The sequence below is a fragment of the Scardinius erythrophthalmus genome (assembly GCF_964197995.2).
Source record: "Scardinius erythrophthalmus genome assembly, chromosome: 1".
In the NCBI taxonomy this organism is placed as follows: Eukaryota; Metazoa; Chordata; class Actinopteri; order Cypriniformes; family Leuciscidae; genus Scardinius; species Scardinius erythrophthalmus.
This window is the reverse complement of record NC_138221.1, coordinates 42091519-42107660: the sequence shown is the minus strand read 5'-3', so window position 1 is coordinate 42107660 and position 16142 is coordinate 42091519. Positions and strand designations below refer to the sequence as shown.

Here is a 16142-nt window from a genome sequence, read left to right as displayed (position 1 = left end):
AACAAAAATATATTACATTGATTTTCCTGAAAAAAAGTCACCTCTGACTGACCATTGCATTATACACTAAAAAAAAACAAGTTGTAAATCGAAATCTTTGACATAATGAGAGTAGATATATATGTTATGCTCTAATATATGTTTTCCTAATTTAATCGCAGCAGCCATCTTAATATTGATTATTTATTTGATTCATTGTACAGCTCTAGTCACAACTGTTGTTTTAATATCTATGTCCATCAGTTAATTCTGTTTGTCTTTTCCTTATGCAGTATTGAAGCAATGGTCTGTTTCTCCTACACATTCAGCACTGGCATTACCAATTCCCAGAAGGATATTAGTAAGTCCCACATCTCAATTTGTTACCCTAAATATAAAATGCAAAACCTCTAAACGTTGTGAAGTCGTAGTCATGTGAAATGTATGATTCAATGCGCTGTTTCACATTCTGACTGTCAGAATTAAAATCCGACATGAAGTGTAAGAAAGATCTGTTGTTTTCCTCAGCTTTTCAATATACGGTAGAAGCCGATCAGCTCTCGTCTCGGAACACTCGTGTTCGTTTCCTTGACAACAAAGAGGGCAGATACACTGGCAAAATGTCCGTTAATGCGTCTGGAGCTTGTCATCCTCTGAAACTCGAGCTGGTATGATTCAAGGACATCCTTTGAATTGCCATTTGAATCTGATGGAAAGGCTCTAACATATGCATCAAGTGGGCCAACATGTTAATGTTTGGGTTGATTCATTAACCCTGTGATCAAATTGTGCTAATTGTTAGAGATTTTATATATTGTCTCTGCATTTAAATCTCACAGTCCCAGACGATCCAAAACAAGGTGCTTCCGATAGTTTTCTCACTGAACGTGTCTTTGGAGGAGCCTCTTCCCTCAGGCGGACCGACGTTGGAGGACCTCAGTGCTTTTCCTGTGATCAGCCCAAGAGACAATCAGACTCCCAGACCTGAGGTACCTTTGACAGCATATTTTGCCTCGCTCAAACACGAATTATGTTTTATTGGAAATGCAATGCATGCCCTTCACTACCTGCTAACATTCTTGTTTATATTCCACCAATGTCATATTTTTCTTTAGATCCACATACAAAAAGAATGCGGTTTAGATAACAAATGTGAGAGCAACCTTCAGATGACAGCTAAATTCACAGATGAGCAGAACACACCGTTCCCCATGTAAGCTCAGTATCATGCTTACTCTGAAAAGAGAAATAGATGACTGAATAGACATGAATTTATCAACTGAATATCTCCCATCATGCTACAAAGAAAGAATCTACCCAATCTGACCCTTGCTTCCTTTAAGTGATGACCCATTTTTGCTCATAAACACTTTTGATCCAATTACCTGAGCCGTAAATGGATTGGAATTGCCATGACATCATAGAGGTGATGTGAAATGCGTCTAACCTGTCGGTGTGTTTCTACAGGCGGAATGGCCTCCAGATTTTTAACTACACTACCAACGTAAAGAAGCTGAAGTTAATGGTGAATGTGTTCAACATTGAATCACAGGACAGGAAAGCAGAAGACGCTTACAGTGCTGTTCTAAATGTCACCATTCCCTCTTCACTCAGCTACTCCAGCCTGACTCCCAAGGTAAGATCATTAGATGTCCTCAGAAATTACACCTCAGTTTTGTCATGTAACAAACTATGTCAGAGATCACCAATTAGCAGACCACAGTCCAGATCCAGACCCATTTTTGGCACATTTTTGTGATGAACACTATCCTTTCCAACCAGGCCAGGCAAGTGTACCTGTGGTGAAACCACCACACCTGAAAAAGAGACTACATCTGAAGAGTGTTAATCAAAGCCTCTCCCTAATCAATTCCATTCCTCCACCCCAACACCCATTGCTATCTATATATTCGAAATATGGAAGCTCAAACATGTGTGCATCACACGCAAGAACCAGATTGGTTCTTGCACATCAAGCAAACACGTTTGTGCTTCCAAAACAGCCTTGTTCTATGTATTTTAATAAATGGACAGAAATGATAAGGAAAATGACAAATTTCTTTATTTGGGCCGATGAACAAAAAGATGAACAAAAGTCTTGAGGGAAAACATGAGGATGAGTAAATTAATACATTTTAATTTTTGGTTGAACTGTCCCTTACTTAAGAGAAGTGTTTAAATGATTACAGTATATGCAACTGTTAAGGAATCAGACTCACGAGACAGAGATGAAGTAAACAGGAAGTTTATTTGGACAACAAATGAGCGGATGGCCTGGAAACAGGTGAGTAGGAAGTGCAATGACGAATTGGAGAGTGGGATTCTGGCAGTGAATGGAATGTATCTTCTTACAGGAATGCTGATGGATCGATGAAGGCGTGGAAGGATGGTATGCAGAATCACTGGAGACACGGAGGAAGGACGAGACACTGGGAGAATCACACAGAGGAGAATGGAGACAAGATGCTGGAATGGAGATTAGCGAGAGCGAGAGAGAGAGAGAGAGAGAGAGAGAGAGAGAGATCGCTGCAGAAGTCGGGTAGGTCGTTGCAAGGTAAGTAGTCCATTTCATACAAACGAGACCGGACAGTGAGATGTGGTGAAGTGTGTGCTTAAGTAGTGGCAGTGATGAGGGTGATGATGAGGTGCAGGTGTGTGCGATCAGATACCAGGTGAGGGAGTTTGCTGTGATTGGCCGGTGTGAGAGACTGGCAGATCTGTAACAGTGCATCCCAGACCCTCTTGCTCTCTCGGAACCAGTAGTCAACCACTGGGATGTTGGATGGTTCCCCTGACCACAGGAACAATGGTGGCTGGAAACAGAGTACCCACTCAAAGGGAGTGAGTCCAGTAGTCGGTTGACGAAGGGAGTCCTGGGCATACTCGGCCCAGCCTAGGAACTGGTTCCAAGAGTTCTGGTGGCTCTGGTGGAAGGTTAGTAGAAAACTAATTTTCTGGATCTTCCTCTCGGTCTGCCCGTTCGACTGCGGATGGTACCCGGACGATGGGCTTACGGTCACACCTAGGAGGGAGAAGAACGCTTTCCATACCCTTGAAATAAACTGCGGTCCACGGTCTGAAACGATGTCTTCTAGGAGTCCATAGTATCTGAAGACGTGATTAAAGAGGAGTTCTGCTGTTTCCATTGCTGTGTGTAGTCCCTTGAGGGGGAGGATGACATGATTTGGATAATCGGTCAGTTATCACCAGGATGCATGTATTACCGTCAGAAGGTGGGAGGTCAGACATGAAGTCCACTCCTAGGTGTGACCATGGCCGGTTGGGAACGGGCAGCGGCAGAAGTTTGCCAGATGGTAAATGGCTAGGACTCTCGGCAATGCACAGTCCGCGCATCCTTGGACGAACCTTCTCACATCCCTAGCCATGCCCATGGATGGGACTCACGATCAACTTGGGGGGCAGCATGGGCTCCAGACCTCTTCTGGAGCATACAAGCGCGAAAGAGCGTCATCCTTCACATTCTTTGAACCTGGACGATAGTAAATGGAGAAATTAAATAAGATGAAGAACAAGGCCCAATGGGCCTGGCGGGGATTGAGTCTCTTGGCTTCTGTTAGGTACTGGAGGTTCTTGAGATCAGTGATGACTGTGAAGGGGTGTTGTGCATCCTCCAACCAATGCCTCCACCCCTCTAGGGCTAGTTTAATGGCGAGTTCTTGGTTGCCGACATTGTAGTTCCTCTCCGCCAGGCTGAGCTTTTTGGAGTAGAAGGCACACAAATGGAGTTTGGCTGGGGTCCCCTGCTGCTGAGACAGCACCACTCTGGATGGACGAGGAGCGGTGTGCTGGTGAATGTCGTCTTCAGTCGTTGGAATGCTTCGTTAGCAGCTGGTGACCAGGACAGAGACTTGGGCTTGTTCTGCAGGAGACTGATGCTGGAACTGTAGCTGAAGATGAACCGTCTGTAAAAGTTTGCGAAGCCAAGGAAGTATTGGAGTTCTTTAATGGTGGATGGTGTGGGCCAGTTCTGGATGGTTTCCACCTTCCCCTTGTCCATCTGGATACCTTTGTCACTGATGTTATAACCAAGGAACTGCACTGAGGGTTGATGTAAGGAACACTTCTCGGCCTTGAGGAACATTTGGAATTCCCTCAGGCATTTCAGGACCTCCGCAAAGTAATGGCAATGGTTGGCCATGCTAAATAAGGATGTCATCTATGTAGACGAGGACAGTTTGGTGAAGGTACTCCCGGAGCACCTCATGCATGAAGTCCTGGAATACGGAGAGGGCGTTGACTAGACCATATGGCATAACTAAATACTCATAGTGTCCAGTAGGGGTCACGAAGGCGGTTTTACACTCGTCCCTCTTATGTATCCGGATGAGGTTGTATGCCCTGTGGAAGTCCAATTTGGTGAAGACCGTGACTCCGCGGAGGTGTTCTAGCGCCGCTGGGACGAGGGGAAGAGGATATCGGAATTTGACGGTGATTTTGTTGAAGGCACGGTAATCAGTACAAGGCTGCAAGCCTCCGTCCTTCTTGGCCACAAAGAAGAAACTCGAAGCAGCAGGCGACGTAGAAGGGCGGATATAGCTTTGTTGGAGGGCCTCTTCTACATACTCCTCCGTGAGAGGGGATAGATCTTCCCATGGTTCACTGGCTCACCAGCATCACAGTGGTCGCCCAGTCACCGACTGGACCTGATAGATGGTCTGAGTAGCGGTCGTCGGGAGGTTGAGTTGGCGGCAGAGGTTTCCGGATGTGAAATTCCCGGCTGACCCCGAGTCGAGGAGGGCATAAACTGGGAGAGATACATTCGAAGCAGTAAGGGTTACAGTGGTAGTGAGTGGTTTCAAATTTGTGATTGGATTCTTCAATACACTCACCATTGGACAAGGAGGACTAATGGGTCATGTGACACAGAGGAGAATGGAGACAAGATGCTGGAATGGAGATTGGAGAGAGAGAGAGGGAGATCTCTGCAGAAGTCAGGTAGGTCGTTGCAAGGTTAGTAGTCCATTTCATACAAACGAGACCGGACAGTGAGCTGTGGTGACGTATGTGCTTAAGTAGTGGCAGTGATGAGGGTGATGATGAGGTTCAGATGTGTGTGATCAGAACTCAGATGAGGGAGTGTGCTGTGATTGGCTGGTGTGAGAGCCTGGCAGATCTGTAACAGCAACACCCTCAAATCATTCCCTTAGGTAAGGGGAATTCACGGTTTAAGTATCACACTTAAGGGAAAAACTTAAGAGATTTTATGCAACTGGGCACAGAGCTTTGCTGAATAGTAAATGTAAAGACTGGACCTCTTAAGCTATAAATGGAACACCCCTGGTCTATATTATCTTTGCATATACTCTACAGTTCAGTTGGGGTCAGAAAAAAAAACGTTTTATTAATACTTTTATTTGCTTTAAATTGATCAAAGGTGACAGTAAAGATTTGTACATTGTTACAAAAAAATAGTTGAACAAATATTTCTAGATAAATGCTGTTCTTTTGAACTTTCTATTCATAAATATATCACAGTTTTCACAAAAAGTATTAAGCAGCACAACTGTTGTTTGTTGATTAATAAATGTTTCTTGAGCAGCAAATCAGCATATTGGAATGATTTCTGATGGATCATGTGACACTGACGACTGGAGTAATGATCCTGAAAATTCAGCTTTGCATCATAGGAATAAATTACATTTTAAAATATATTACAAAAAGAAAATAGTTGTTTTAAATTGTAATAATATTTCATAGTATTACTGTTTTTAAATATTTCATAGTATTACTGTTTTTACTGTATTTTTGATCAAATAATTGTAGCCTTGGTGAGCATTAGGGACTTTTTTCAGAAACATTACAATAATTTATATTTTGAACAGTAGTGTAGATACATTTTTATTTTATTTTACAAAGCTCCTGTTTTTGTGTCTTGCAGAACTTGAATGTTGAGTTTTTTCCCGGGCTTCCTTATCTTCTGTGTACGCTGGGAGACCCCTTTAAAAAAAATCAGAGAGTAAGTACTCATTGGTATGAGTGACTTGAAATGCATAGTTTTGAAATGCACTGTTACCCTGGGATTTACAAGTAGATATACTGTAGCAACCATAATAGATGGGCATCAGATGAGACTTTAGGATTATTTTTTGGATACAAGATGTAATCATAGGATGTAAATTTATTTAACAGTATGAAAAGCATTTCTAGGAGCAGATGTAATGAATCTGAAAAAGATGTCTTTATTTTCTTGCGGGCACTTCTGTCTTTCACAGGTGGAGATTGAGATCACCTTTGAAACTACAGGAATCACAATAGACATGCAGGAGATTCAGACTGAACTGCAGCTCTCAACGTATGAGAAACCGGCATGATTTTCTTTAGATTCTCAAATAAGCTGAACATTTGGGGAGAGATGTTCTGCAGGAAATGAGCATGCAAAAAATCAATATCTCTACTAAAGACACACAATCCTGAAGAGAAACCCTTAATTCTCATACAAACCCTGTGCAAAATCTCTAGTCTAAGATGTTTAGCTTTTTGCTCAAATTTTAAATTTACTTATTTATTTTAAATAAAATAATTTATGCAAATTATGCTGTTCAAAAGTTTACAGATCCTTTTTTTATATTATATGTTGCATTTTGTGATGGTTTTTACTTGTATGATTTTGTGTAATTTCAGTCATTATATCACATCAAGGTAGTTCTAAATAATAAAAAAAGATTTTTATGATCTCTCCGTAAGGAGTTATGTAAAGTTGATCAGAATTCTATATAGAAAGAATATCATTAACATCCCTACCCACCCACAGGAAGGTGGGTAAACAGGGCCGAATACAGTGATTCACAGCTCAGTTCTGCAGCTTTAACCACTAACATACGGCTTATATACTTATGAAAGAACAATTGTCTGTAAAAGAGGTTTGTTCAAAGGCTATGATTCAGATTTGGACTCTAGCTGATGATTTCATCTACACTTCTCAGGCAGAGCGATCAGAAAGGTCTACTGCCCCTGCCGTTAGTGCTAATGATGGAGTACGTCCTACAGCCCATCTTTAATATGTGAGTTATGCATCATTTCTATCCTTAGAGCATTTCACTGGATCTTCACTTCTGCCTTACCGCTTTTCAAAGTGATGTCAGAATGACTCATGTTGCACTTCAGCATAGCATACAGAAATTTCTTACTTTTTTGCCTGACATCAAAATTCAGCAAGAGATATATAAACATCTAACGAGTGTGCAAAAATAATAATCTGAAAAATGTCTATTTTTCTTTTAGCCCTAAACCCAACCTTAATACAGAATTCAGTGGAAATGTAATCGGAGAATCAGCCATGAAAAGTACCAGTGATATTGGAAGCCCAGTGGAATTCAACTTCACGGCAAGATGCTTTTTACAGTCTAACATTGAGTCCTAACTAGGCGTGATGTGGCGAGTTTGCAGTGTTGGATAATTTAAAATATATTAAATTAGAATACAGATCTTTTAAATTGCAATATTATTTCACAATGTTACTGTGTTTACTGTATTTGTGATAGAATAAGTGCAGCTTTGGTGAGTGTAAGATACTTATTTGAAAAGCATTAAAAAAACTTAATCATTCCAAACTTTTAAACAAGTTGTTTCCTAGACAGTTTACAACTACTATAAATAGTTACTACTTGTGTTTATTCCTTTGTCCGCAGGTGGACCTTTCTGGAAAACCTCTGGGAAATCTGGGGTTTATGGAAGTGATCTTTCAGTGGCCTTATGCCTTGGCTAATCAGAAGTGGCTGCTTTACCTGTCAGAGATTCAGATGATAGGAACGTCCAAACCCTTCTGTGTCCCTGAAAATAACATCGTAAACCCCCGTAATCTCACAGTAAGTGATTAGATGTATGTGTGTCACCATTAGAGGTGGGAATCTTCAGTCACCTCACGATCCGATCCGATTCCGATTCTGGGAGTCACGATCCGATTCCAGAACGATTCTTTATCCCCCCCCCCCCCCCCCATTAATTAATTAGTTTACATAAGTAATTAAGTAGTCTATTTTTTTTATAATTACAAATAAAATAAATAAAACATTAAAACAGTTTTATTTTAAGAATTTTAAACTAATATAACTTCAAACCATATAAATAGCAAATAATAAAGAGAAGCATAGAAACAAATGACAAAGAAACAGAAGAGTGCTTTCAGTATTTAAGATTATCTGAACATTTTCCATTCAAGAACTGTGAGTGATTTATTTTCATCATACTTTTGTTTTTTACTTTGACATCTTATTAGACTGAGATATCTTAGATATCTATTTAGCTGCATTCACGCTCGGATCTCTTTTTAAATACAAGTAGTAATGTGGTTTGTCCTCACCGTTTAATCCCTTAAGACATAACTTGCTGTGTTTACGTTCATTTTGCACAAGTATATTAAACCACTTACACGGAGTCGCACAGCCGCATGCGCGAGCAGTCAACACAAACAAAGCGTGCATCAGCATTTGAAACTGAAAGCAGCCTTCTGTTAGCGAGGTTCATATTTTAAATATATAAGTCCACTGCATTCCAAACCACATAAACGATGACTTCGTAGAGCATTTTTAAGGAGAATATCGACGCGCGAGACAGCACACTTCAAGTGTAACATCAAACAGAGCGTGCGCGCGTCTCTCACAGCGCATCCTGTACAATGAAGCCTGTGAATGTCCTTTTAATTCATTTCAACCTTTCCGAACTTTATTAAATATTATTTTACTGAAGGTACGTGTGTGGGGAATTGTTGGCAAGCAGAAGATGGGTGTTTCTAAAGCAAACTCTGCGTCATCGCACATCTGGTTATAGACTAAGCTCAGAATCGATTCTGAAATTCTCAGAATCGATCCAGAATCGTTGGAGAGAGAATCGCGATGCATCGATGGATCGATTTTTTCTCCCACCACTAGTCACCATCACTGATTATTTTTCTGCAATACGGCGTTGATGACAGAGAAGTTTAGCAGAATACAGCCAGTTGAATCCCACAGAGAAGCAGCCGAGGAAATCATTCTGGGACTGGGATCTCCTCCTTTCCCAGAACTATATTACCCACAGTTCGCACTGCAATCTCACTTAATGTACAAAGCCGCGTGGGATTTATTTTCAAAAAGTCCATCTCCTAATATGAAACACGGGGCGGTTTGTGGACTATCTATCTCTCCGTGCCTATAAATCAGTGGGACATGGATTTATTTGTAGAACATCTAGACCTCCTAAGCACAAGACCTCAAGAGAGAATATTATACAAAGCAGCTCAATCAAATATTCCAATTCAATATGATGCATTATTATTAACATGAGATGTAATGTGTTGAAATGTAATCCAACAGAGCACTTCAATGACGTATTTTTGTAGGCCAACCCAGAAATTAGCATCACCCTGGTTTCCCCTCGACAAAAACCTTTAATTTTTCAATTGGCTTTTGGATTATAGTCTTAACGTTTATAGCCTAACCATAGGCTATAAATGAACGGCAATGACTTCAACGTCGCCACCATTAAGCTTCTGACTCTTTCAGCCTTTCTTTAAAAAAAATTTGGAGTTAGAATAGTTTGCAAGAGTGAGATTGTAAACAGAATGAGGTTGTGAAAGCAGACTGCTACATGAGTTTTCCTGTTCGGCATGATGGCATTTAATGTCTCTGACAATGCCTGTAGTCCCATTTAGCCACTTGCTATCAACCACCTTTAGCTTTAAAAGGGGGCTATAACTGATGTATTTATGTCGAGAATAAAACGTTTTCAGACATTTAATAAAAAAAAACACTGACTTTGGGACGATGGAACTGAAAGTGCTATAATGCTAACTTGTTTATAGGTTTTGGCCTACAAAAACACGTCATTCATCCAGCACTCTGTTGTCATGCACTTACTATATAATGTGCATGTTAATGTGATGGACGTGTTACCTTCTGTGGATTAGGTGTCAGAGCGCAAGTCTGGGAGGAGGAGAAAGAGATGAGGACTCCTTGGAGTCTAAAAAGACTGAACCGCAGGCCTCACCGAACCTGCAGGCCATCAAGGGGAAACAGATTGTCAACCTTGTGAGTATATCTGTCTCCCTCAACCATTGTTTTGTTGCTAAGCAACTGGATGATTCTAGCATGTCATGTCTCCTCTGATACTTTGCATGATGTAGTATGCTACAGAGACCAGACAAAGACAAAATTAAGAGTGTTTTGGCTGTCACTGCTTATTCTCTCTCAATGTCAGGACTGTACCGAGAGAACTGCCCTCTGTCAGACATTCACCTGCCCCTTGCTTGGCATGAACACCTCAGCCAAAATCATTGTCAGAGCGCGCCTGTGGAACGGCACGATGCTTGAGGTCAGAGCTCCATTTTCATTTGAAACTTCACCTCCTCATCTCATTACTGCAGACTTGTCGCATACCAGACTCTCAAGGATAAATCCCACACTTGCTTTGTGACATTGTTTCTGAAGTAATATAAGTGGATTAATTTGTTACACCAGGTCCAGTCCTTCAGAATACACCATATACTTTGGCTTAAAGTTGAAACAGTGGCTCCAAGTATTTGGCCCCTTTAGACAGACCTAAAACCCACACTAGAAACATCAAACTAAAGTGGGATCTGCAAACAAATAATTCTAGACTTTTTCTCAGAACTAACTTCACTTTTCTAAGCCATTAAAGGCTCCAATGTTATTTTAAGTGGTTGCATGTAATAAGTGATATCGCCTCAAGTACTTCTTCACATTAATTTTTGGAAAAGTTCCACTAACATTTCACAACCATAAAGTAGGCAATATATGCCCTAAGCTAACAGTATTGGTGATTAACAAAATATTTTTTTATGTTTCTGTAATGGTAAATCTAGCAGTGTGTGTAAGCTCTTTAGTCACAGTTGGCCAACTCAAAGTCCGGACTTGAATCCTATTGAACAAATTTGTGATTTAGTGAATTCAAAGATGTCTATGTTCATCAAAAGCAAGTATTTGGGAACAACTAGAAATTATTTGGAAGTCATTAACAACAGAGACTGTGGAAAAGTACTGTACATTAGCCTAGAAATCTAGACGCACCTTAGCGGCAGCAAAATGTATTTTGCAGCCAGGGTAGTCTAGCAACTCTCCATTGACTTTCGTGTTGGAAAAACCTAAATTGGGTCAGGCCAATCACGTCGTGTATAGAGTAGGCGGGGCGGGCTTAACATAATGACGACAGAGTTGCGACGGTTCCCTGCTAACTGTTACTTGAAAACAAAGAAGAGCTGCTGCTGCTGGAGTACAGTCTTTCGAATCGGCTTTGGCCGCGACTCTGGACGACTTGGAGTTAAGTTTTTCTTTGAGAAAAGAACAAAGAACGGCACTTAAGTCATTCTTAAAAAAAGGAAGATGTGTTCGTAGTTTTGCCGGCCAGATTCAAAAGTTGAATCTATCAACTAACGTTAGCTCCGCTGTTGGGAAAACGCTCTGGTTGGTTGAAGCGCTGTCCTATTGCGTGCAGAGGGAATTTGAAAGACAGACGTTTATCCCGCCCCTCGGATTGAGCCGTGTCTATGGTGAATTGCCAGACCTAACATCTTGATGTAGGTCTGGCTTGCCAGGCTAACTGTACATGAAAACATAGACATTATAGCACAGAGCGGATCATATGTGTGAGTCGGCGCAGACCAGAAAACATATCAGACCCATTTGAATTCTGCATAGAATGCTATATTTTAAAACAATATGGAGGAGATTATGAGGAGAAACGGTTAGAGATTAGGAGGAAACTGCAGCTTTACAGAGCTCAACGGCTCTGGCCGAGCTGTGATATAAACAAAACGCTATTGGTTATTTTTTTAAAAAAGGAGAGGAGCAGTTTGATGTGTCCCGCCCTGTCTTCCTGTTTCAGTGGAAATTACGTCAACACATTCTGCGTGTTTCAAGGACCTTCAGTGGACCTTTAACGTAATACAAGCAGCCAGTCAAAATAAGAGTTTCAGAGAAGGCCAGCAGGCAATAGCATTTGTTAACACATAGGTTTGGACCCCGCCCCCTGTAAGAACTGACTTGCGTGCGTGAAGATTTCAGCATGCGCCGTGTGAGACCTGTCAGGACTCGCAGTTTTATTATTTCTCCTCACAACATCCTGATTTGTGTGCACAATCATATTTTTTTGTGCTCGAGTTTTTTTTTTTTTTTTTGCAGGATTATATTTATATTTATATAGTAAAAACAAGAAAGGTGTAAAAAAAAAAAAGCCTTTATTGTTGAAAATGTACGAGGAAAGTCCACTGATGAGTTATATATATTTTTAATGTGTGTGTACACATATGCTGAAAATCAAATCAATTCTATTTAAGAATGAAAAAGAGAAAGTTTAAAAGAACAACACTGATTTGAAATAAACAATTATGTTATGTATATACTGTTAATTATACAATATTAACATTGTATAATATCAACCTTGACGTTCAGACATTTCTAACTTCACTTTCAAATGCTTTTTGGAGCTGGTGTATGTACAAATTTAAAATGCAATTATGATCTACAGTGTGAAATACATTGATAAATGTTAAAATTACTTATTTGCATTAATTTAAACAAGACTTTTGGGAAACACAGGGTTTTTAACATTAACTGTTCCTGTATCCTCACCAGCACTGCACATTTTGGATGTGTCCCTTTTTTAATCCAGCTGAATTAAGTCACCAGCTGATTAGTAGACCACTCCATGACCTGAGCTGAATGTGTCCAATATATGTGATGATGGGAAAATTGGATAATTTTACCGAGTCTCTCATTCAGCAAAATAAACTAATCTTTATTCAAGTCACCAATTCACTCATTTGAACAGAGTGAAAATGTTCTATTTTGCACTATTATTATTCACATGCACAATCTTTGATCATATTCCAAATTAAGAAATCATTATGGAAATCATTCCCCATGCTGGGGAAGCTCCAGGAAGGGTTCGAAAACCCTTACTGTACGTGATACTCATTCTAAAGTCCTGAAAATAACATTTGTGCTGCTCTGTTTACAGGAATACAATACTGTAAGAGTACGTGTGTTTGGTAATGCCACACTGAGTCTAAAAACAGACAAAGCAACCATCAAGATGATCAATTACACCCGTGAGGTACAAACTCAACATCTCCAAGTTTCCTCTTCTATCTGGAACTCTCTCTTGCATACATTTAGCATAAGTGAGGGGAAAATCAAATAACTATTAAAATGAGGCAATTTTCCTGTATATGTTTTCTGGTGCATTAGAGATTAATGACAGTAAACATCTTTTCTCTGTTTAGTTTACAGTAGATATAGACCCTGCAGGGTCAGAAGAGCTTCCGTATGAAATGCCTCTGTGGATAATCATTGTGTCTGTGCTGGCTGGAGTGATTCTGCTGGGCCTGATTGTCATTTTTCTGTGGAAGGTGAAAAACTTTTTGTGCTTCAATTCTCCTTCTGTTCTCACATCTGCATATTACTCTGGTTGGAGTCACACAAACAACAACTTAATTTTATCGCATTGTGCTTTAACACCATAAACCAAGTGTGAAGTTTGTTTTTAACTCCACCTTGAGAGGAGCAGCAACACATATTGCTACACATTTTAATCATCCAACATTTCAGGCATTCAGGATGGCACTTTGGTGCCTATAAACTTAACAATCATAACCATATATTATTTTAAATATATGGTGAAATGTTACACACACAATCTATAGAAAAAAATAATAATCTAAAAATATTTGTACACACACACACACACACACAAAAAAAAAATCACATTTTAACCACATTATATTGTGCAAGTACGTGTATGTTCTTGTTAAATACAATATATATTTTCAGCATAAATGATTTTTGTATTTCCCCCAAACACATTTTTACAGTATTTTGCAGTCAAATTACATGTATTCTATTTTTTACTTTGAACATTTTTACAGTACAGCTAGATGTTGCACGTAGGGTATGGATATGATTATTTTCAATATATCACAACATTTGTGCCAGAAGAGCACAGTTGATTCAAGCCTAGATCACTTTCTCCAGCCATGTCTTGTGCTTTGTTTGATTGCTCATGTCTGAATCCTGTTCCCCAGTGTGGTTTCTTCAAGAGAGCCAACACCAGAGAGCTTTATGAGGCCAAGGCCCAGAAAGCAGAAATGAAAACACAGCCATCAGAAAATGACCACCTTACAGAGGAGGACTGAGATTCCCTGGCCTTTGTGGGCCTCTGACACAAATAGCAAGTTTGTAGGTGTCACAGCCAACGGCTCTCTAGCTAAAATGCTTGGCTTGATTAACAATAATGTATTCCATGGAAGCTCCACTAATACTGTCTTTCCTCTTCCCCTTTGAGACACAACGCTTCCCTCGTCTGTTTTCGACTCTCATCATTGCTCTCAAAAACACTAGAGGTTGTTTTTTTTCCTGAAACAAATTGATATGTGAGGCTCTTTGTTATGTCCTCGGGCGGCTTGGGTTGCTGTTATCTTGGAGATAGAATGAAGTCTTAAAACATGAACTGTATATTGCTTTAATCCAACTTCTGAACGCCTTTTCTTGCTTTGACATGACTAATAACTTCTGCGTTACCACATTGTTTTCTTTTTTGACGTTTGAGTTCTTGTTTTCTACTGATGCAACAAACTCCTCCTGATCACATCTTCTCATACAGAGATAACAAGCTTTCCTTTCCCTTTCACAATCTGCCGCTGAATTTATCACACATTTTTACAGACTCTCTATCTCGTAATAATTTGCTCTCTTCATAATTTCACCTGAGTTTACATAGTGCTTTCTCTCAGTTGCTATATAATGTTAATCTTGTAATCTACTTCAGTAAAGGCTCTTAGATTTCGCAAAGCTTCTCTGAATACTTACATCCTGTGGTAAGATGCTCGTCTTGCTCACAGTGCTCTTTTTCTTGCAGAGTGGCTTTTTTAAGCGGGCTGCCTACTTCCAAACTATGCCAAAATACCAAGGCGTGAAGATTTGTAAGAAGGAACAGTACCAGGTAAACCAAGGCTTTTTGATTGTGGACTCAACGAACAACAAGAAACACTGGATCACAAACTGGACTGAAAAGAAACGGTACTACTGATGAGTGCACTCTCAAACTGTCTCTTCTAGACAGTGAAATGGACGTTTACAGACGTTTATTATCTGAATCAATGCAACTTTACCTGTTTTTATTGGAACTTCATCTGGATATCTGATACAGTTGAAGATGTTCATTTAAAACTGCCTGAGATGAACTGATTATACAGAAGACTGTGTTTTTGATGTTTATTTTATTACTGTTTTTCAACTGAATACATGTATGTATGCTGGAGGGCTCAACAAGAAGGTTTTTCTGGCTGGCTCAGCAGTTCAGATTTGTCCCCACCACAAAGGAAAGATACATTCTGACATAAGGATAACTAAAAAACTTTTTTGTTTTTCTTTCAAATTCTGTCACTAAGATAATATAGAGTACAGAAAACCAAACCTTTACACATCAATGAAGGTGAATGTAAATTCAGTGTAAGTGTGAACTTACTGTTGAACTCTGTGTATTTTGATTTTCGTTCTTATTATTATCTGTGTGAGGATTTTGTTGTTATTGTTATGTGCCCTAACCGAAAATAGCACTGAATTTTCTCTTCAGGTTTTCCGATAGTGCTAAAATCTGTTGCCCAGTCATGACTCACTATTTCATCCTTCTCATTCGGTTCTTGCTTTATATATTTTTATCTTGCATCAGGTCACTTTTATGTGAAACAGGGATAGATTTTAAAAAAAAGTATGAATCGTTACACGAAACCGTAAACAGACACACAAATATTCCTCGCCTATATGGAATTGGGACGAGACCTAATATCAAATTCAGCCAGTTTTAGCTCTACTCTGGGGTGATGTGTACATGTGTTTCATGCCCTGATTCTTGTTCGTGAATTTCATAGTCATATTTTAGATGTTGTGTGGGTCTTTATGTATTATGTAATGTGACAATTAAATTTGTCTAAAAAAAGCCATGATTTTGTGGATGTTTTGTTTTTTTAACTGTGATTTATTTGTTTAAAACGTTTTAATAAATGCGTGGATGTTGTTTAGCCTACATGTATAGCTTAAACGTTAATTTGTTGAAAATAGACCCTGTGCTCTCATGTCAACGGGCCTGTAAATCTACATCGCTAAAGAATCTTTTTTTTTTTTAAACCGTGTGCATTAATTAGCTCTCAAATC

At 39.6% G+C, this 16142-nt stretch overlaps 1 protein-coding gene across 1 annotated transcript in view; it reads left to right on the top strand.

The window, feature by feature from the left end:
- Positions 1 to 15920, top strand: part of itga3a (integrin, alpha 3a) — a 44060-nt gene extending 28140 nt beyond the window's left edge. The window contains 17 exon segments of the mRNA XM_081372206.1: positions 273 to 340; positions 508 to 647; positions 819 to 968; positions 1095 to 1192; positions 1447 to 1615; positions 5879 to 5956; positions 6213 to 6292; positions 6924 to 7001; positions 7222 to 7324; positions 7629 to 7796; positions 7798 to 7805; positions 9884 to 10004; positions 10174 to 10287; positions 12952 to 13047; positions 13217 to 13342; positions 14015 to 14168; positions 14848 to 15920. Of these exon segments, the coding sequence (XP_081228332.1) occupies positions 273 to 340; positions 508 to 647; positions 819 to 968; positions 1095 to 1192; positions 1447 to 1615; positions 5879 to 5956; positions 6213 to 6292; positions 6924 to 7001; positions 7222 to 7324; positions 7629 to 7796; positions 7798 to 7805; positions 9884 to 10004; positions 10174 to 10287; positions 12952 to 13047; positions 13217 to 13342; positions 14015 to 14125 (1708 nt within the window). The 3' untranslated portion in view covers positions 14126 to 14168; positions 14848 to 15920.
- Positions 15921 to 16142: the final 222 nt, after the last annotated feature.